Source organism: Mustelus asterias, chromosome 6 (assembly GCF_964213995.1).
Source record: "Mustelus asterias chromosome 6, sMusAst1.hap1.1, whole genome shotgun sequence".
In the NCBI taxonomy this organism is placed as follows: domain Eukaryota; kingdom Metazoa; phylum Chordata; class Chondrichthyes; order Carcharhiniformes; family Triakidae; genus Mustelus; species Mustelus asterias.
In genome coordinates, this window is record NC_135806.1 from 25,281,820 (window position 1) to 25,305,340 (window position 23,521).

At 42.7% G+C, this 23,521-nt stretch overlaps 1 protein-coding gene across 3 annotated transcripts in view; it reads right to left on the minus strand.

The window, feature by feature from the left end:
* Nucleotides 1–23,521, minus strand: part of zdhhc21 (zDHHC palmitoyltransferase 21) — a 109,962-nt gene that overhangs the window by 14,527 nt on the left and 71,914 nt on the right. For all 3 annotated transcript variants that reach the window (XM_078215346.1, XM_078215347.1, XM_078215345.1), the window contains 2 exons: nt 17,423–17,561; nt 11,295–11,411 (listed from right to left, as the gene is read on the minus strand). In XM_078215346.1, coding sequence (XP_078071472.1) covers nt 11,295–11,411; nt 17,423–17,561 — 256 coding nt within the window. The remainder of the gene's footprint in view (nt 1–11,294; nt 11,412–17,422; nt 17,562–23,521) is intronic.

The following is a 23,521-nucleotide window of genomic DNA, read 5'->3' on the forward strand; positions in this document are numbered from 1 at the left end:
ACCGCTTTGAATACTGTTGAGGGGAGTGACCTCTCGGGGAAAGCAGCAACAGCCAAATTTGTTGCATCACGGTTGGTTCTACTGCAGAGGGGAGGTGTAAAACGTGTGAGAATGCAATAGTTGCAGGAGGTTCAATTGTAAGGGGAATAGATAAGTCATTTCTGTGGCCACAGAGAGGATTCCAAGATAGTATGCTGCCTCCCTGGTGTTAGAGTCAAGGATGTCTCTGAGCGGTTACAGAAAACATTCTGGAGGGGGAGGGTGAACAGCCGTTGGTCGTGGTACACATTGGTATCAAAGACAGGTAAAGAAAGGGATGAAGTCCTAAAAGCAGAATATAGGGAGTTAGGAAGAAACTTAAGAAGTCGGACCTCAAAGGTACTGATCTCAGGATTACTATCAGAGCCACATGCTAGTAGGAGTAGAAATAGCAGGATGCATAAGATGAATAGGTGGCAGAAACGATGATGTGAGGGGGAGGGTTTCAGATTCCTGGGGCATTGGGACTGATTCTGGGGTAGGTGGGACAAGCACAAAGTGGACAAGTTTACACTTTGGCAGGACCAGGACTAATGTACTCGGGGAATATTTGCTCAAGTAGTTGGTGAGGGTTTAAACTAAAATGGCGGGGGGCTGGGAACCTATGCAAGGAGTCAGAGGAGGGAGAATCAAGGACAAAAAGGGGAATAAGAAAAGTGATAGGTAGACAAACCAAGGGCCAGATTCAAACAGGTCCTCTGTGAAAAAATGTGGGAATGAGAGCAGCAGTGTTAAAAAGACAAGCCTAAAGGCTAGAGTCGGCATTACAGAAACATGGCTGCAGGGTGACCAGGGATAGGAACTGAACATCCAGAGGTATTCGGTATTTGGGACTTACAGACAAAAAGGTAAAGGCAGTGGAGTTGCTCAGCTGGTTAAAGAGGAAATGAATACCATACTGAGGAATGATATTAGTTCTGACAAGGTCAAATCTATATGGGTGGAGCTAAGAAACACAAAGAGACAAAAATCATTAATAGGGGTTGTAAATAGACCCCCAAACTGTAGTAGTGACGTTGGTAATGATATTAAACTGGAAATTAAAGATGCATGCAATAAAGGAACATCTGTAATTATGAGTGATTTTAGTCTGCCTATAGATTGGGCAGATCAAATTAATCACAATCATAGAGGAGGCATTCCTGGAGTGTATACGGGATGGTTTTCTGAACCAATACATTGAGAAACCAACTAAAGACAGACCATTCTAGACTGGGTATTATGTAACGAGAAAGGAATAATTGGCAATCTAGTTGTGCGAAACCCGTTGGGGATGAGTGACCATAAAGTGATAGAATTCTTCATCAAGATGGAGAGTGATGTAGTTGATTCTGAGATGAGGGTTCTGAATCTTAATAAAGGAAACTACAAAGGTATAAGACATGAGTTGGTAATGATAAGTGTTACTTAAAGGGATGACAGTGAATAGGCAATGGCAAACATTCAAGGAGCACTTGGATGAACTGCAACAGTTGCTTATTCCTGTCTGGCACAAAAGCAAAACGGGAAAGGTGGCCAAATCATGGCTTACAAGGGAAATTAGAGACAGTACCAAATCCAAGGGAGGGGCATACACATTGGCCAAGAGAAACAACAGACCTAAGCATTGAGAGCAGTTTAGAATTCAGCAAAGGAGGACCAAGGGAGTAATAAGAATTGGAAAATAGAGTACGAGAGTAAGCTTGTGGTGTACATAAAAATTGGCTGTAAACGTTTCTAATAGGTATGTGAAGAGAAAAAGATTGGTGAAGATAAATGTAGGCACCTTACAGCCAGAAACAGGGGTGTTTATGATGGAGAACAAAGAAATGGCTGACCAGCTGAATACGTACTTTGGTTCTGTCTTCACAAAGGAGGACACAAATTGGATACCAGAAATGTTGGGGAGCATAGGATTTAGTGAAAGGGAGGACCTGAAGGAGATCAGTATTAGTAGAGAAATGGTTTTGGGAAACTGATGGGATTGAAGGCCGAAAAATCCTCAGGGCTGGTAATCTACATCCTAGAGTACTTAAGGAAGTGGCCTGAGAACTTGTGGATGCATTGGTGGTCACCTTCCAAGATTCTATAGACTCTGGAATGTTCCTACAGATTGGAGGGTAGCGAATGTAACCCTACTACTAAAAAGGAAGGTAGACAGAACACAGGGAATTATAGACCAGTAAGCCTGACGTCAGTAGTGGGGAAAATTCTGGAATCCATTAACAAAGATCTTACAGCAAAACATTTGGAAAATAGTGGCAGGATTGGACAGAGTCAGCATGGACTTATGAAAGGGAAATCATGCCTGACAAATCTAACTGAAATTCTTTGAGGATGTAACGAACAGAGTTGACGATGAGTGAGTGGGTTGGGGGGGGGGGGGGGGGGGGGGGAGTGAGTGAATGTGGCTTATTTGGACTTTCATCAGGCTTTCGACAAAGTCCCACAAAAGAGATTAGCATATAAAATTAAAGCACATGGGATTGGAGGTAGGGTGTTGAGATGGATAGAAAACTGGTTGGCAGACAGGAAATAAAGAGTAGGAATACTTTCCAAATGGCAGGCAATATCTAGTGGGGTACCGTAGGGATCAGTGCTGGAACCCCAGCTATTCATAATAGATATTGATGATTTAGATGAGGGAACTAAATATACTATCTCCAAATTTGCAGATGACACAAAGCTGGGTTGGAGGGTGAGCTGTGAGGAGGATGCAGAGATGCTTCAGTGTGATTTGGAAAAGTTGAGTGAGTGGGCAAATGATTGGCAGAAGCAATATAATTTGGATAAATGTGAGGTTATCCACTTTGGTGCCAAAAACAAGGTGGCAGAATACCATCTAAATGGCCATTAATTAGGAATGGGGAATGTACAATGAGACCTGGATGTCCTCGTACATCAGACACTGAAGGTAAGCATGAAGGTGCAGCAGGCGGTAAAAAAAGCAATGGTATCTTGGTGGCATGGTGGCAAAGTGGTTAGCACTATTGCCTCACAGTGCCAGGGACCGGGGTTTGATTCCAGCCTTCGATGCCTGTCTGTGTGGAGTTTGCTCATTCTACCTGTGTCTGCGTGAGTTTCCTCTGGATGCCATGGATTCCTCCCACAGTCCCGATGCGCAAGTTAAGTGAATTGGCCATGCTAAGTTGGCCCTTAGTGTCCCAAGAGGTCTAGGTAAGGGGGATCAGTGGAGTAAATGCGTGGGGTAGCAGGGATGTGGTGGGCCTGGGAAAGATACTCTGTTGGAGAGTTGGTGCAGACACGAAAGGCTTAATGGCCTCCTTCTGCACTGTAGGGACTCTGTGTGAGCGGCACAGTGGTTAGCACTGCTGCCTCACAGAGCCAGGGACCCATGTTCAATTCCAGCCTTGGGTGACTATCTGTGTGGAGTTTGCACCTTCTCCCTTTGTCTGCATGCGTTTCCTCCGGGTGCTCCAGCTTCCTCCCACAGTCCAAAGATTTGCAGGTTAAGTGGATTGGCCATGCTAAATTGGCCCTTAGTTTCAGGGGGATTAGCAGGGTAAATGCGTGGGGTTATGGGGAGGGCCTGGGTGGGATTGTTGTCAGTGTAGGCTTGATGGGCCGAATGGCCTCCTCTGCACTGTAGGGATTCTATGATTGTACGATTCATAGCGAGAGGATTCGTGTACAGGAGCAGGGATGTCTTGATGCAATTATGCAGGGCCACGGTGAGGCCACACCTGGGATATTATGTACAGTTTTGGTCTCCCTATCTGAGGAAGGATGTTTTTGCTCCAGAAGGAGTGCAGAGAAGGTTTACTAGACTGATTCCTGGGATGGCAGGACTGACGTATGTGGAGAGATTTATCCGGTTCGGATTTTATTCGCTGGAGTTCAGAAGAATGAGGGGAAGATCGCATAGAAACCTATAAAATTCTGACAGGACTAGACAAGGTAGTAGCAAGAAGGATGTTTCCAATGGTGGGGGTGACCAGAAGCAGCGGTCACAGTCTCAGGATACAGGGTAGGCCATTTTGGACAGAGATGAGGAGAATTTCTTCACTCAGAGAGTGGTCAGCCTATGGAATTCGCTACCACAGAAAATAGTTGGGGCCAAGACATTGTATGGTTTTAAGAAGTAGGGCCTGATTTTACCATTGCGTCGCGCCCGAACTTGGTAAAGTCGGGCGTGAGGTGATTAGCGCCCGCATCCGCGCAAATGCCCACTTTACCAAGGCCCGAAAATGGCCGTGATTGGAACGGCGCCCGAAACGGATGCACCGTCAATTTAAATGCATTTTCACCTGTCCAGATTCGGCACTAAACAGACATGCTCAGCAAAGGTCTGTTTCGGGCACTCCAGCTTCTGAAGAGGTAAGTTCAGAGCTTCCAACGGCTCTCTAACTCAGATCGGTGGTGTGTAGGGGGGGAGGGAGGCAGGCTAGATCATTCTCTGGTGAGGGGGAGGGAGGAGCAGGCAGATCAGATGTATCTCTGGTGGGGGGGTGGAGGAGGGAGGTCCGATCATTCTCTGGTGGGGGGGCGGGGGAGGAGGGAGCGCCAGATCATTCTCTGGTGGGGGCGGGGGGGGAGGGAGGGAGGACAGATGGTTCTCTGGTGGGGGGAAGGAGGGAGGCTCGATCATTTTCTGGTGGGTGGGGGAGGGAAGAGGAGGCCCAGATTGCTCTCTGGTGGTGGGGAGGAGGGAGGCCCGATGGTTCTCTGGCAGAGGGGGGAGGCAGCTGCGGGCGATCGGTTGGGGGGAAAGGGGACAGGGGGTCACGATCGGTCTGGGTAGCAGGGGGTGGGTGAATAAGGGGGACAGTTATGTTGTGGGGGTGGGGCAATATCTGTGGGGGCCATCACTCCCGCGTTTTGCTCCCGGGCCGCTTTATCCACTTTTTGCGACAGGGGAGCGTTTTTCAAATTTTTTTTACTGCGCATGCGTAGTTGACGGCTCCAATCGGAGCAGCAGCATTTCTGGCGCGCTAAGCCCCGACCACAGCGCGATTCAGACTCGCGATTATTTTTTCAGGCTAAGTGCGTATGGGGGCGCCTGAGAACAGGTTTCTAATCGGATCTGAATTGCGCCCAGATTCAGCACTTAGAATCAAAATGGTAAAATTGGGCCCGTAGTTAGATATAGCACTAGAGGCAAAGGGGATCAAAGAATATCATGGAAAGGCGGGATCAGGCTATTGAGTAGGATGATCAACCATGATCACAATGAATTTAAGAGGCATCTGGATGGATACATGAATAGGGAGGGAATAGGGGAATACGGACTGAGTGAGGGCAGAAGGTTTTTTTTTAGTTTAGTTAGGGCATCATGATCAGCACGGGCTTGGCAGGCCAAAGGACCTGTTCCTGTGCTGTACTTTTCTTTGTTCTTTGTCTTTGTGCAGTTCTGAGCTTGCCAACATTTTGAAAATATTCTGATCTCACTTGGTTACATCGGTTTGGTTACACAGCAGGACCTCACACATCCCACACTGAACTTCATCTGCCACAGTTTTGCCCACTCACATAATTTTTGTGTCCCTTTGCAACTTTCTGCTCTCATTTAATTTATTTATTGTGTGTCCTAACTCATCGGCAATCTTTGATATATATCTCTTGTTTCCTTCATCTGTTATTTATGAAAATAGTGAAAAGCTCAGGCTCCAGTTCAGAGAAGAGGAAGACACACGAACCCTGCCAATTTCAATCCATGCCCATTATTTCTATTCCACATCTGCTACTTGACAGTTGCTTATCTCAGTGGGTTAGGTATCTAGATATGGTGCAGAATGATGCCAACAGGCGTGGGTTCAATCTAAGCTCCATTAGTTCATGGAGGCCTGCCTCGCCTCACACTCAGGGAACGCTGCCCTCAAATTATAACAAATTGTCTCTCTCTAATGGAGAGAGATACCTGTACTGTATTCCTTTGTGACTGTGGTTATTTACAATTTCCTGGTACCAAACTAAATCCCTATTCATGTTAATAAATTACGTCTATCTCTTATGCACTCTCATTTGTAAAATTTATCAAATGGCTTCTGGAATTCTAAATTAATCACATCCAGAGACACTTCTTTGATTACAATGTCAGTCACCTTCTGAAGATAATCATTTAATTCCATTCAACCTTAATTACCAGTTATAAATTTGTGTTAGCTCTCTCTGATCAGTTCATGTTCAATCCCAACAGATTCTGATCATTTCCCTAGGATAAACATTCAGTTTATCAGTTCTATCAGTTTTATCAGTGACTATCAGTTCTATTTATTCTCCTAGTTTATCTCTCCTGTCATTTTAGATAATAAACTGTCAATGACTATTTTCCAAACCAAGGAAACAATTCCTGAACAAGAGAATTTGGGAAAATGTGGAGCTGAAATTCATTTCTTTGTCATCTCTGGGTCTTATGGTTACCTCCAACTTCACCACCAACTTTCACCCCAGGATCGAGTCTGCACATTACCTGGCTCTCCAGAACTTTACTCTTAAAGAGCTTCTGGCTCACTCATCATTTAGATTTGTCTCCAAGTCTGTACATAAACATAAGAACTAGGAGCAGGAGTAGGCCATTAGGCCCCTTGAGCCTTCTCCGCCATTCAATAAGATCATGGCTGACCATCAGTTCATAGATGATCCAAGCTAATTCCACCCTAACTATGCCAACTTTTATCTCACAATGGACCCTCTGACTTTAATCTTAGACTCATTTCTATTGCCTCCTCTCTATACCTTGTTTTTCACAAATATCCTAATTTTGCTACGTAACCAGCCTGTGTAACTTGAATGTTGACTGCTGTTTGGATCCCACTCTGGATCCAAGCCCACCACTTTTAACACTCTCAGGCCCCTCTCTCCTTCAAATTTCTCCCCTCAGAAACTCTGCCATCACAAATCCCTACCTCAACCCTTCAGTACTCCTTGACCTTCCTATTCTCCCGTCAACATTACCCAGGTACAATTATCGCTTTGGAAAACTTATAGCTTCACACCATGCACCTCTTGATCAAAAGTTTTCAGGTTGAATGGTCCTTCAATCTTCCAAAAAGGATCAGAAGAATCTCTTTATAGTGTGCTGGAATAAAACCCACAATTTTTCTGGTAATTTAAAGAAACTTTCATTGCAAGTACTCCATATTGCAGTCGTCATCCATTTTTTTGAGCCAGTTTTCATCTTGTTAAATTCAACTGATAACCCAAGTTTTTTTCCTGTAAGAATATCTTGCATTGCAGCGATCCAAGAAGGCAGGACAATTCAGGATGGGCAATAAATATTGGCCTGGGCAGTGACACCCATATCCCATAAATGAATTAAAAATGAAGTGTTTTTTTTATTCATTCATAGGACATGGGCTTCACTGGCTGGCCAGCATTTTTGCCCATCTCGCGTTGCCCAGAAGAAGTTGAGAGTCAACCACATTGCTGTGGGTCTGGAGTCACATATTGACCAGACCCGGTAAGGAAGGCAGATTTCCTTCCCTAAAGGACATTATCTAATCATGAAGGACAAAGGACATCATCTAATTTTGCTAAATATACCAGTTTTTTATAGATTTGTTCACTGCTTGGTGGTTAATACTTTCCTTTTTTTTAAGAAAAGGAGCCCAGATAAAACCATAGGTATATTATTGCTAAAGTAATAAACACCATTCTGGACGCTTCTTCGATCACTTTTATTCAGATCGACATTTGGCTAATTTAGCAAAATTAGATCATATTTCAGCCAAACAGATGTCAGGAAGAAAAACAATAGAGGTAAATTAGATTTACTAGCAGACTGGTGAATAGAAGACTCAGCTGATGAGAGCCTAGCAATTCTGACGGTCAATTTTGAAAAGGGCTTCAGCAAATCAAGCTCTTGGAGTAGCATATTCTAAAAACAGTTTCAGGTGGAATCACAGTTTTTGAAAACAATTTCAGAACTATAGCAATTTAGTTTTTGCGCAGATTGTGGAAAGACTATTATACATTTAATAAAACCAAATTTGGGGTCAACAGCAAACACTGTTGTGTGTCATCATTGACCATGAAATCTGTGACTGTATATGTTGCACAAAGACTCCTTGTACTATGAAAATGTTTGGCTGGGAGGCATGACGTGTCCTCACATCTACCCTATCGAGATTCAAGTCTTGAGTTCTCTTTTATTTTCTGAGATTACGAAAGCCCAGGCCGAAACACAGATAAGGAAGGTGACCTCATGTATTGAGATGTTAGGTGGGGCTGCCTATCTGTGGAACCTTTAGCAGCAATTGAGATGTAAAGCAGACTGAAGTCAGTGATATAGATCAGTATATATTCCAGTGGATGGATTATGTGCTTTTATATATATGTAGGGGGAGGTGATGGCCATGGTTCCTTGCTGCTTGGTGCAGTGCTAATGATCACAAATTCATAATATTGATTCAAAATTCATAAGTTATAAATTCCAAATTCATAAGTTTATAGAATAGACTTTATAATATTTTGGAAACAGCTTAATGTATATTCATAGAATCATAGAATCCTTACAGTGCAGAAGGAGGCCATTCAGCCCACCGAGTCTACGCTGACCACAACCCCACCCAGGCCCTATTCCCGCAACCCCACATATTTACCCTATTAATCCCCCGACACTAAAGTCAATTTAGCATGCCAATCAACCGCAGCTGGCATGGGTGGAGTGGGATAAATCCATCGGAGATGGAGAGATTGGCTTGTAGCCTCCAGCCAGTAAAGATCCATGCATTTCATAGAAACCTCAGGGCCAAGGGTTCCTCCATTGTGGAGGCAGCTCATGCAGTCAATCATTTCCTCCTCTCTCACTTGCAGGTTCCACCAGGAAGAGGGCAAGGCATCAAACTCTGGAAGCCCTGTCCAGCTCGAACACAAGCCTGGAGAGGAGTGAGGACCCAGCTGATGAAGAAAATGCACCTGTAGAGGCGTCACAGCAGACATCTGCATGCACCACCAGCCCAAAGACATACACTGCGGTAAGTATCAGTTCTAATTTAGGAAGGGTCTCACATTCTGGTGGTCACTACATGGAACCTGTCCTCAGCAGGATAAGAAGTTTAACAACACCAGGTTAAAGTCCAACAGGTTTATTTGGTAGCAAAAGCCACACAAGCTTTCGAGGCTCTAAGCCCCTTCTTCAGGTGAGTGGGAATTCTGTTCACAAACAGAACTTATAAAGACACAGACTCAATTTACATGAATAATGGTTGGAATGCGAATACTTACAACTAATCCAGTCTTTAAGAAACAAAACAATGGGAGTGGAGAGAGCATCAAGACAGGCTAAAAAGATGTGTATTGTCTCCAGACAAGACAGCCAGTGAAACTCTGCAGGTCCACGCAACTGTGGGGGTTACAGATAGTGTGACATGAACCCAATATCCCGGTTGAGGCCGTCCTTGTGTGTGCGGAACTTGGCTACACACACAAGGACGGCCTCAACCGGGATATTGGGTTCATGTCACACTATCTGTAACCCCCACAGTTGCGTGGACCTGCAGAGTTTCACTGGCTGTCTTGTCTGGAGACAATACACATCTTTTTAGCCTGTCTTGATGCTCTCTCCACTCCCATTGTTTTGTTTCTTAAAGACTGGATTAGTTGTAAGTATTCGCATTCCAACCATTATTCATGTAAATTGAGTCTGTGTCTTTATAAGTTCTGTTTGTGAACAGAATTCCCACTCACCTGAAGAAGGGGCTCAGAGCCTCGAAAGCTTGTGTGGCTTTTGCTACCAAATAAACCTGTTGGACTTTAACCTGGTGTTGTTAAACTTCTTACTGTGTTTACCCCAGTCCAACGCCGGCATCTCCACATCTCAGCAGGATGAGCAGGGTCAGCCAAGATCACCGACACTTGCAGGAGTGTTGGGAAAGGGGCATCTCTGAGGTTCACACCCAATGACCAGCTTCTGGAATTGGCCTTCCATGCGATGCTGAAGAGGCAGCGAGAGACGGAGGAAAGTCAGGCAGAGATGCAGAACCCCTCAACATGGTGGCACATGAGGCAGAGGAGTCCTTCTGCCTGCAGGCTGATGAAGTGGTGCTGACCTGTGCCCACATAGAAGTTCCCATGCGGAGGGTGGCAGTCTACCCAACCCTTGGTGTCCCTTCACCTGATGTCATCACACCCTCACCCTCCTAGTTTCCATTATCTCCTTTAACTGTTACCATCCCTTCCTCTGGAATTCTCGATTGCCTTCTGAATGCTTTTCCCTAGGCAGACTCCCATGCTCCTTTGCAAAAGCCTTCATGCCCCTTCACACTTTCACAAGCCCCATCTGGCAGAAATTGCAACGTCCCATGGCACCGGGAGTAGAAGATTCTAGCAGTATTCTGGCTGCATTGTCTGCCCACACCCCCCCCCCAACCCCCCAACCTCCCCGTTTCCACCCACCCCCCAAAACCTGCCTTCCCTCTGTTTAACCTGCCGTGGTGAAGGACTGGAAAATTCCATCCATTAACCCTGTTTCTCTCTACACATGTTGTCTGACCTGCTGAGTACTTACAGCATTTTCTGTTTTATCATAGAAAATTTCTATGATATATGGGATGAATTCTTCATTTTTACTCTTTAAATAGATTATAATATTATACTTGTTCATACTTGTATTATTGTAACCTATTTAAAGCCCACCAATGCCTCTACTTTCTCAGAAGACTAAGGAAATTTGGCATGTCAGCTGCGACTCTCACCAATTTTTACAGATGCACCATAGAAAACATGCTTTTTGGTTGTATCACAGCTTGGTATGGCTCCTACTCTGCCCAAGAAACTATGAAAGGTCGTGAATGTAGCCCAATCCATCACGCAAACCAGCCTCCTATCCATTGACTCTGTCTACACTTCCCGCTGCCCCGGAAAAGCAGCCAGCATCATTAAGGATCCCACGCACTCTGGACATACTCTTTTCCACCTTCTTCTGTTGGGAAAAAGATACAAAAGTCTGAGGTCATGTACCAACCGACTCAAGAACAGCTTCTTCCCTGCTGCCATCAGACTTTTGAATGGATCTACCATGTATTCAGTTGATTTTTCTTATACCCTAGCTATGACTGTAACACTCCATTCTGCACGCTCTCCTTTCCTTCTCTATGAACAGTATGCTTTGTCTGTATTGCACGCAAGAAACAAAACTTTTCACTGTATACTAATACATGCGACAGTAATAAATCAAATCAAATCAAATACTGAGAGATATGTTTGCAATGACAAAACACTTCGATTAGGATTTGGATCTCATCAAATTGTAATAGATGTTATGTAATAGGTTAGGCAAAATGATTCAATGTTAAGATAACATGACTCTTACTTACTGCCAGAACGTTTGACAGCTGACCATAAAAAAGGCCGAACATCCCTCCAAACATCACGATGCCCATCAAGGTAGATATCCGCAACATGGCCAGCTCATGCCGAAACACAAATAACTCCTTTTGGAACGGAAGAAAATAATCTCGGTTTAACCCATGATATTAAGGACATGGATTTGAAAGATGGTCATTCTCACACAATTCAATGGAGATTTTAGTTTTAATTGATTAGAATATCTAATTGAGTCCTAAAAACAATTTTAGATAACTCAGAACAAAAAACATAAATGAGTTATGAAAATCCATTATGACCATACTTAAAACTTTGTGGAACTTTGTGGAATTTCTCAAGTCATGTCAGCATGTCAGTTCACTGTTTGATTTTAGGATTAGTGAAAATATATCACTTTTTTTGTTTGAAATTTTGCAGATTCACTTCATATTTTACAACCTCTGCATCTTTAAAAGCTTTGTAATTTTTACTAATCTTGTTTCCCAAACTCGGAGCTGATTCAACTGACAACATTCCTGTTCAAATGGTTAATCACGATGGGAAGCATCCTGGAATTTTCCATAGCCCAGGATATCCATTTAGAGATTGGAGCAACCCTGCCATTCTCTACTAGTTAATAAACCTTAAAACTGCAATAAAATTTACTCTGCTGATAAACCTTGCTACTGCAAATAATAAACTCTATTGTTAATAAACCTTACTATTAATAAACCTGATAACTACCAATAAATCTCCTCAGTATCAATAAATCTTACTAATAATAGCAAACCTTACCAAGAGTAATAAATCCTTCCAATAGTAAAAATAACCTTTCAAATATCAATAAATCTTACTAAAATAAAAGATAAGACCATGCTATGCATGCCATAGAGTTATACAACACAGAAACAGACCCTTCAGCCCACCATGTCTATGCTGACTATCAAATACCAATATATACTAATCTCATTTACCAGCTCTGCTCCATCAGATGTTCAGTAACACCCTTGGGAAGGCGAGTTAACTTAGTAACAAGGTGGTTCACGACAACAAAGCTTACACCTGTTTCATGCATTCATTTGGCCAAGGTAATTTAAGTGCTCGTTCAGATGCTTCTTAAATGTTGCGAGAATTCGTGCAAGTCCTTGGAGTCCTTGGTTTTTGCTTAGAGTTGAATCAGATCAAACAGTTTTCCATTCATGCACTATTTGATTTTTATATCAGGATCACCATCATGGAAGACATTGGAGAGCACCCTGGAGTAAAACATGCTGAGAAGGATTGACACTTGCACACAGCCCTATAAACACTATTAGTGACTGGCAATGGTGAACAAACGTTGAGCAGAGGTCCATGTTCTTTTCTTGGCATTTCTCCTGGTGCTGTCAAAACCACCATACCAGTGATTCCTTGACCTTTTCTGAAACTGCACCGGCAACAGATCCTCACTGAGATGTTGCACTAAGCAATTCAGGATGATTCTGGCAAAGATGTTGATGGTGATGGAGAAGAGAAAGTTTCTCTATGATTGTTGCAAGATTTGGCAAAATCATTTCTGCTTGTACAGGTGGACAACAGAGCCATTTTTGTATTCTTGTGGAATGGTTCTTTGCTCCCACATAGACTGAAAGAGCTCAATGCATTCCTTAAACAGGTATTGACTTCCAATCTTGTAGACCTCAGCTGGAATCACATCAGTTCCTGGAGCTTTGCCAGTAGACAGAAGTTTGATTGCATTTGTTGTTTTTAGCAGATTGGGGGTGTCATTAAGAAAACATTTGATGGGCAACCTGTTGATTACTTCTTCATTGATGAAGGAAGGCCAATTGAGGATAGGATTAATGTGCTTCACCTATATTTATATAATTTGGGCTTTTGCTGTGAGCAGTGTTGACCAATCAACACCGAGGATTGGTGATAAATCAGTAGACTTGGATCCGTTGAGGGATTTCAGGGCTTTGTGGAATCACTACCAGTCTTTGTGGTCTGTATGTGACTGAAATGTGCCAGCTTTCTCATTCAGCTTGCATTTGACAGTCTTGTGCCTATTTTGGTAGCCATAACGCTTGGGTAACAGTGACTTGTCATTGAGATAAACCCTGTAGAGGTGATGTTTCTCATCCAGTGGTTTTTGGCCTTCTTCATCGTTTTCACTGAACTAATCTTGAAGTTTATGAGAAGTAGGCTCAAGGGCTTCTAGAACAGTGGGAGACACTCCCCCATGGTTATCAAGTCATTCTCAATGTAGTGAGTGCCCATTTTCAGTATACCAAGTGACTCTTGAGTTTCTCCGAGACAGAATCCTTCATGATAGTCTCTTTGAGCTTTGGGACATTGTAATGCTTCTGGATGTTGATGCTTTGAGGGTATAGAGAGGGATAGAGCTTGATGTTAGCTTTGAAATGTTCAGTGGTGAATCCAACACTCAGCACTGCACATGGCATTCATTATACGCACATCCTGTCACTCCTTCATATTCGATTTGATGCTAATGAAGAGAAATGGGGTGCATCAAAGACATCTTGTTGTGATGAGGAAGTGGAAAACTGTGTTGCCAAATAAGAGTTCACATTCCACACACACCTTCAGCAAAAGGAGAACATTATTGTTACAACTACCAACACCATTATTTCTGATGACTCCTTCCCACGTCTGGTGATCTGCACTAACTCTTGCATTGAAGTGACCAAGAATGATTAGTTTGTTTGAGTTTGACACAGTAGCAGTGGAAGTTCTTGTAGGTTTTATCCTTGATGTCATCAGAGTTGGTCATGGTAGATATACGCACTGATGAGTTGTTTGCCAGTTACTGTGCATGGGAGTTTAAGCACCATCAGATGTTCAGTAACACCCTTGGGAAGACGAGTTAACTTAGTAACAAGGTGGTTCACGACAACAAAGCTTACACCTATTTCATGCATTCTTTTTTCCACAGTCACCCCAAAAGAATGTGTAAACTGCACTGACCACTGCTGACTCTCCTTAGTCTTACTGAGGGCAGCAACCTGGACATTATACCTAGCCAGCTCTCTAACACCAGAAGCAGTTCTTCTCTCAAGTTTGTCAACTGTGGCATTGTTCATGACAGTACACAAATTCCATGTGCCAGTGGTGACCGGGGTTACCTTTACTTTCATATTTGAGATTGACTTACCCCTGCTTTGATGAGATCCCTGCCAGCTGTGACCTGTTGGCCAAAGAGGTGAAGCAGAAAATATTTAGGGCACCTTTTCCAGCCCATTCATCATACAAGGGAGATGAGCAGTGGTCCTGAAAAGAGCTGCTCAGTCACTCAGGGGGCTGCCACTGTTGCTTCACTCTAGTGAAAAACAACCCTGTGGCCTATGGCCTGAGCTGCCTGTGCACAGGTTCACGGATATTGCTCCCTGCCAATCCATTCCTTTTGCTATGCATCACTTCCCCATCGCCGCAGGACTTGTAACAGACAGAAGATGGATTACAGATGATAGAAAGATGGTGAACATGCCTTGTGTTTGAATTGGATTATAGTGAGCAAGAGTTGGTCATCATCAGCTTCAAGTCTCTCCCATCCAGACTTGTCTTGGTCCAGCAGCAAGATGAGTCTGGATAGCTGGAGATGGATATGGATAGGTCAGGTGACCAGTATGTCTTCTGTGCCTTGTCAATCTCTACACATTCCATAACATGCTGCTCAGCCACTTTCAAAACAGTTGGGCCTTAGATTGGTCTCATCTGGCCAGTCTGCCAGAATCAGTCTTTGTATGCCAAGGTAGGCAAATCCATAAAGAATCAAGGGTAGGAGACCCGAGGACTACCCTCACCTGGTTTGGCCCAGCTGTTGAAGAGGTTTACTGGAGAGTGGCACTTGGAACCACAGGTGAGAGCTGGGTTAAGGTGAGGATCAATACAGAGTGAGCCTCTGCGAAGAATATGGGACAGTAAGAAGTCTCACAACACCAGGTTAAAGTCCAACAGGTTTATTTGGTAGCAAATACCATAAGCTTTCGGAGCGCTGCTCCTTTGTCAGATGGAGTGGTCTCTGTTCTCTCCACATCAAGAATATGGGAAGCATATCTGTGAGAGGTGAGAGACCTGTCTCACACCCCCTTATAATTCAGCCCGATAACCTTTTGTCTGATGTGAACATTGCTTCTTTCTGCGAGGTAATGCTAGCATTTTCTGTTTTTAGTTCAGATTTCGAGCATGTGTGGTATTATGCACTTGGAAGAAAATAATGTAACATTAGAAGTCAGCACTAATTTTAAAAGGTTGAAATGATACTGCATTGTTTTTAAGCAATTTTACTGCCTTAATATAAAAAGGTAGATGTGCTAACATGTCTCTTTAAGGGGCGAGGTACTTGGGGGTCACATGATCCATCTGGCCAATAGCGGCAAGGTGTGCGAATAGCAAACGGGCCTCTTTTTAGGGCAAGGTGTGCGAATAGCAAACGGGAGCACAAGCTTTCTGGCAGTTGGAGTCCGGGAGTTGTGGAGTTTGGAAGCAGTCTTATCTCTGTCTTGTATATGGATAATTTTCCCCAAATAAACCCTCTTCATTTATGTGCCTTGTTGGTTGTCAGTTCCTTGCAACTATTGTAATAGGTTTCACATCAGTAACCCTCAGCAAGGGAAACATTATCCATCAGCCCGTTTTAATTTTCAATATAATTGTAGTCATACTTGGAATTAATTTCAATATGAAAATCAGTGTAATGTTACTTCTTAAGTCCAATTAAAGTGGAAAGAACAGGACTAGCTGTGTGAAGGAAAAGCAACATTGCAGAAAAATTCTCAGGTGACATCCCTTCCTGAACATATTCTAAAACAAAGTCCAAAAAGGCATTAAAATTATTGCAAACTCCTGGGTCAGTGCCCCAAAGAAACAATCCAATGATTATAGCATGAATTACAAAAAAATGGAAACACTTGTAAAAATCATTGCGTCAACAAATGATGCACAACTCTTTTTCCAACACAGCTGCAAATTTTCAGGCTGGATAACCTACTTACAGAATAATGTTTCCAAATTTCAGTTGTCAGTGAAAACAGTGCTATCATTGCATACCAAAGGAGAACATAATATCACTGTATAATTATCCTTGGATCGATTGATGTTGCAAACTAAGTCCTTAAATTCTGTTTCTCCAGCAATTAACTGCTCTTGTAGTTACAGCAAACTACTGAACAAGTTGTTTTATGTTGTAACCAAAGGTAAATGAAAGCATATAGAATGAAGCTTTTTTTTTAATTACCAAATTTTATAATACATTATACACATGGCAGGGTTTTTTGCATGGCATTACTGCTCGAGTGCAAACACAGAAAACAAAAAGAGGTGGAGTTCCTTTCCACATTTGAAGTTGCACCGATTAGGGAGCGGAGGAATTTTCTGCTAACATTCATTTGCATAATCACAGACATAAAATCTTGAATGAACCAGCGCGAGGCAGGTAGTTAAATAGAAAAAATTATGTTCTTTCCATTAATAAATATTACTTGATGTAATTAAGAGTGTTAATCTGACACGGTTTGATTAGAACAGCCGAAAATGCGCTAATCACCGTAAATATTTTCAATAATGGTGTCCAGCCCGTCACATGTGAGAAACCAGACTTGAAAGCCGTGAAAACTAGTGGAACTAAGTAGAGGTTCCATCTTGAAAATTGTTATTTCAGCAATTCAGAAACACTTTGATGAATACTCCAGGTTGCAAGCTTCAATTAATGTTTGGAGAGAGGCGAACAACTCCCAATACATGTACCTTTTACTGCAAATGTTAAAAGAAAATCTTGCATCATACGGAGTGCAGTGTGTACCTACGTAGGGACATTCTGTCAATTATAATACTAGAAAACTATTGTAACGCTATTTTCTGAAGCAAGATATGCCATTTTTGGGGGAAAGAGTTGGTTGCCAATGCACCCACTTGACCAATGTTGGTATGTGCATTACCAGTTTCTATAAAAACCACATATCAAATAAATCATTTATAAAAGTGTCCAGAGTGGAACTGCTACATGATCTGGCATCCTGTACAACAGTTCAAATAATGCAACTTACTGCATTTCAGTAACTGCTTAGGGCAAAAAGGACATATTTGAAATATAACATCACTGTAAAATTATCAAGAGGAAACATTGAACCAAATGTCTTACCTCTTTTACTTTTGTTAGAGGTTGGAGGTAGTAATATTGGCAGAAATTGAAGACTAATGTGAGGAAACTCAAGAACTCTGTGTAGAAACATAGCAGTAGGAAGAGCCAGTGATTGTCCTCTCCAACACAATTATTTATCCTGTGAAGAAATGTTTTCGCATGTATGTTTCAGGGAGGAGAGGAAGTTGAAAAATAAATTCAAAGTTTTACAGTCACAATAACACAAATAAGCCCAGAAACTTCATAAAAAGTAAATTTGGAATCAAAATCAGAAGGCAATTTGATTGGTACAGCTCCTGAACAATGAATTCTTAAATTCCTTCCCGTTAATGTTTCTTTTCTCTGGTTACTATCTCTATTTGGTGATCTACAATTTTCATTTACAGAGGCAGTGACCAAATGTACGCAAATTGTGGCACAGTGCAACATACTTCAAGTTAACGTTATTCATGGTTCATGTGGCATCGGCGTGAAAGCTTAATCCCAAAGTGGCTCGAAACACGACATCAATAATTTAGCACTTATGGCGCGTGCAGATCAGATTTCATCTGATTCCATTCAGCCTCCAAGCACCACTCAAAAGGAAGGCATGAAACTAAATATTCTGCAGCTGTAAGTTATGTTCAGAGGTGTGATTTAAGCTCCATTCCACAGCCTTGAACATATAATCTAGGTTTACACTTCAGTGTGGTACAGTCAGAATAATGCATTGCTGGAGCCGTTGTCTTCAGATGAGATCAAGGGCAACACAGTGGCACAATGGTTAGTATTGCTGCTTCACAGCACCAGGGACATGGGTTCAATTCCGGCTTCAAGTAACTGACTATGTGGAGTGTGCACGCTTTTCCTGTGTCTGCGTGGGTTTCCTCCGAGTGCTCCAGTTTCCTCCCACACTCGAAAGGTGCAGGTTAGGTGGACTGGGCATGCTAAATTGCCCTTTACTGTCCAAGGATGTGTAATTTAGGTGGATTACCCAGGGTTAAAGGGATAGGGTGGCGGGGTGGGCTTGGGTAAGACGTTCTTTCAGAGAATCAGTGCAGAATCAATGGGCTGAATGGCCTCCCTCTGCACTGTAGGGATTCTATGGTTCTATGAAGATGTTAAATGATTGTCACTGAAGAAAAATGTAAAGAATCCAATAGCACTTCTTGAAGAAGACCAGAGAAATTGTTTTGGTGTCCTGGCCAATATCTGTTCCACTAATAAAATAGATTATCTGGTCACTCTTTCCATGTTTAGAAACATAGGAAATAGAAGCAGGAGTGGACCATTTGGCCCTTCGAGCCTGCTCTGCCATTCAATATGATTATGGTTGACCAGCAAATTCAATATCCTGATTCAGCCTTCGCCCCCATATCTCTTGATCCTTTTAGCCCCAAGAGCTATGGAAACATTTTTGAGGTATTTTTCTGGGCACAAATTGGATGCTGGTTTTCTGACATTAAAACAATGGCTACAGATCTTAAGTATTTCATTGGCTGTGAAGAACTTTGGGAGGCCCTGGGGTCATGAAAGATGTCATGCATCTTCCTGCTGTTGTTTGGTGGAAAATGTTATTCCCCAATTTCTCAATCTCCCCCCATTAATTAATGCAAAAGCAAAAAAGATTGTTGTAAATATAATAGATCCACAAAACAGCTTGCATGCAGTATTAGCGGAGAAAGGAGATGAATGGTATATTGAATCATGGAAGGGATTAGGAACTGTCGTTTAGGTTTTTGATTTTCTTTTGGAGGGGTGCACAAGAAAAAACACACACAAGCTAGTCAATCTCCTGCGACATTCCGCAAAAGCAATCAAGAGTGAATGCTGTCTTTATGTGAGTCATAGTCAGAAGGTCGTGAATAATTAGATCAGAGTACACATATGTAAGCTGTTTAATAAGATACCAATCAATCTATCATTCCACTGAACAATGGAATGGCAAAGCAGTGTTTGGGGAATGTGGGGCCATTGGACAATTAAACAAAATTCAGTTTCTGTTTTGAAGTAATATTGTCCTCATTTCCTTTCTAAATTCCTATATTAAGATTAATAATAGATACTGTATGTAGACGTGTTACATTGTAGTTATATCCTTTAGCTATCTGGATAAGAATGGTTCGATCAAGCAGACGCAGCATGGATTCATGAGAGGAAAGTCGTGTTTGACGAACTTACTGGATTTTTATGAAGATGTGACTAGTGCGGTTGACGGAGGGGAACCGGTAGGTGTGGTGTTTTTGGATTTCCAGAAGGCATTCGATAAGGTGCCTCACAAAAGATTGCTGCAGAAGATTGGGGCACATGGAGTTGGGGGTAAAATGTTAGCGTGGATTGGGGATTGGCTATCCAACAGGAAGCAGAAAGTTGGAATAAATGGGTGCTTTTCTGGTTGGCAGATGGTGACTAGTGGCGTGCCGCATAGATCGGTACTGGGGCCTCAACTGTTTACTATTTACATAGATGATCTGGAGGAGGGGACTGAGTATAGGGTAACAAAGTGCGCTGACGACACGAAGATAAGTGGGAAAGTGAATTGCGTGGAGGAAGCGGAAGGTCTGCAGAGAGATTTGAATAGGCTGAGTGAGTGGGCGAGGATCTGGCAGATGGAGTATAACGTTGGCAAATGCGAGGTTATTCACTTTGGAAGAAATAATAGCAAATTGGATTATTATTTAAGTGGAAAATATTACAACATGCTACTGTGCAAAGGGACCTGGGGGTCCTTGTGCATGAGTCACAAAAACTCAGTCTGCAAGTACAACAGGTGATCAAGAAGGCAAATGGGATGTTGGCATTTATCACGAGGGGGATAGAATATAAAAGCAGAGAAGTCTTGCTGCATCTGTACAAGGCATTGGTGAGGCCGCAGCTGGAATACTGTGTGCAGTTTTGGTCCCCTTACTTGCGAAAGGATATATTGGCCTTGGAGGGAGTGCAGAGAAGGTTCACCAGGTTGATACCGGAGATGAGGGGTGTAGATTATGAGGAGAGATTGAGCAGATTAGGTTTGTACTCGTTGGAGTTTAGAAGGCTGAGGGGTGATCTTATCGAGGCATATAATATAATGAAGGGGCTGGATAGGGTAGAAGTGGAGAGATTCTTTCCACTTAGAAAGGAAACCAGAACTAGAGGGCACAGCCTCAAAATAAAGGGGGGTCAGTTTAGGACAGAGTTGAGGAGGAACCTCTTCTCTCAGAGGGTGGTGAATCTCTGGAATTCTCTGTCCACTGAAGTGGTGGAGGCGACCTCGTTGAATATGTTTAAGTCACGGATAGATGGATTCCTGATCGGTAAGGGAATTAAGGGTTATGGGGAGCAGGCGTGTAAGTGGAACTGATTCACTTCAGATCAGCCATGATCTTATTGAATGGCGGGGCAGGCTCGAGGGGCTAGATGGCCTACTCCTGCTCCTATTTCTTATGTTCTTATCTTCTATGGTTATCAATTACCCTGCAGCAGCATGATTTATTGGAATCGATTTCTTCTATCTTGATATTGTTCTCGGTTAGTACCCTGTGCGCTTCCATAATGGCGAGGCTATAATAATCATGCTCTTCTGTCTGTATTCACAATGGATTTTGTCAATATACACATATAACACTGTGACTGCTTTATCTGGCCACCAGGTTTCCCACAAATTCTTCAAAATGCTTCTGAATTAATTTTTCAATTGTCACTCCCCCCCCCCCCCCCCCCCCCCCCCCCACAACCTTCTGTCAACAAAATTTCTAAAATTCAGAATAAAGATTTAAATTTTAATTAAAAATGTAAAACATGAATTGTCTTTAAAAGCCCGAATTAGACATTTTAATTGAAAAGATCAGATGGATTCAAATGAGATATCTTTGCCCAATGCCGGGACTCGGACTGGATTTGGATGAGCAACCTGTGTATAGAACATAGAACAGTACAGCACAGAACAGGCCCTTCGGCCCCGAGCTTTATCTGAAACCAAGATCAAGCTATCCCACTCTCTATCATCCTGGTGTGCTCCATGTGCCTATCCAATAACCGCTTAAATGTTCCTAAAGTGTCTGACTCCACTATCCATGCAGGCAGTCCATTCCACACCCCAACCACTCTCTGCGTAAAGAACCTACCTCTGATATCCTTCCTATATCTCCCACCATGAACCCTATAGCTATGCCCCCTTGTAATAGCTCCATCCACCCGAGGAAATAGTCTTTGAACGTTCACTCTATCTGTCCCCCTCATCGTTTTATAAACCTCTATTAAGTCTCCCCTCAGCCTCCTCCGCTCCAGAGAGAACACCTCGCTCCCTCAACCTTTCCTCATAAGACCTACCCTCCAAACCAGGCAGCATCCTGGTAAATCTCCTTTGCACTCTTTCCAGCACTTCCACATATAGTGAGGTGACCAGAACTGCACACAATATTCCAAATATGGTCTCACCAAGGTCCTGTACAGTTGCAGTGTACCTAATTTTCCAAGATACGATCAACTGTACTATGATGTTATTCTCTGGCTCCGAGCTATTTCTGCATCAATTTTTTCCCCAAATCATTTAAAGTAACGTTAGAGGGCAGATTTCAATTTCCATTCAAGTGAAATTTATATTGAGGGTTTTGCAATACTCCACAGACATGAGCAGTTGAGGTCTGAGAAGAAAGATCATTAGATCATCTTTAAAGCAATACTGCAGTAGGAGGCTGTACCAGGTAAGTGACTCCCATTCACTTCAGTTCTGTTGGACTTCTTGGTGCACACTCAAATGGCTGCAATATGGCTACATAGAGAACATGACTGGCAACTGAAGATTGTTGGATATAACATATTTAGTAAGGAAAGGGATAGATGGAAGGGAGGTGGATTAACTGTACAATAGTAACATGGGAAATAAGAGTAGGCCATTTGGCCCATCAAGCTTGTTCCACCATTCAAGTAGATCATGGCTGAGCTTTTACCTCAATGTCATTTTTCCACACTATCACTTGATATTTTTAATATCTAAAAATCTATCGCTCTGTGACTTGAACATATTCAATGACTGAGCCTCCACAGTCCTCTGGGCTACAGAATTCCAAAGATTTGAATCCTTCTGAGTGAAGGAAATTCCTCCTCATCCCAGTCGTAAATGGTCTGCCCCTCATTCTGAGATTGTGTCCCTTGGTTCTAAGATAAAAATAATGACTATCAAAGAAAAGCATGTAACTCACAATATAGAAACTAATTCCATACAAACTGAGTTAAAAGACAAGGGATAGATATTCTAACAGAAGTATACTCTAGTCCATCAAATACTGGAAGGGAATTGTAGAACAAGGTATAGGATAATAATCATGGGGAATTTCAACTACCTCCAAATAAACTGGTCAAAAAAAGGACTGAAATGACAAATATAGAGATCAATCACAAAGCACAAACTATAATGTGTAAAAATAGCCTTAGAGAATCACAACACAGTGCTGCACTACTGTGCATTTGCATCCTTTAAAGTTTATTTATTTGTCACAAGTAGGCTTACATTGACACTGCAATGACGTTACTGTGAAAATCCCCTTGTCGCTACACTCCAGCGCCTGTTCGGGTATATTGAGGGAGAATTTAGCATGGCCGATGCACCTAACCAGCACATCCTTTGGACTGTGGGAGGAAACCGGAGCACCCAGAGGAAACCCATGCAGACACGAGGAGAACGTGCAGACTCCGCACAGACAGTGACCCAAGCCGGGAATCGAACCCAGGTCCCTGGTGCTGTGAGGCAGCAGTGTTAACCGCTGTGCCACCGTGACGCCCTTCAATCTGATGCTATCAATTCTTGCCCAGCCCAGTCCCATCTCTGTCGCCATTTACCAAAGCCTTGATAATAATTCCACACAATGGATGAGAGAGATTTAAACATGGCAAACATGTGAGCAACACTGTTTTTTAGTGGTTGCGAATAGTGAAACATGCAATGTTCTGTGGAGGAGAGACAGATCATTCATTATAATATTTAAATATGACACCCACAGTGCAGTTGGGCACACAATATAAAACGTACTCCCTGGGTACAAGAAATCAGCAGTGAAAGGGGGAGGGGAGCTATCAATTTCAAAGATAAATGCCGTTTCCAGCACTTCTGGTGGATCAGGACTGCTCCCCCTAAATTAG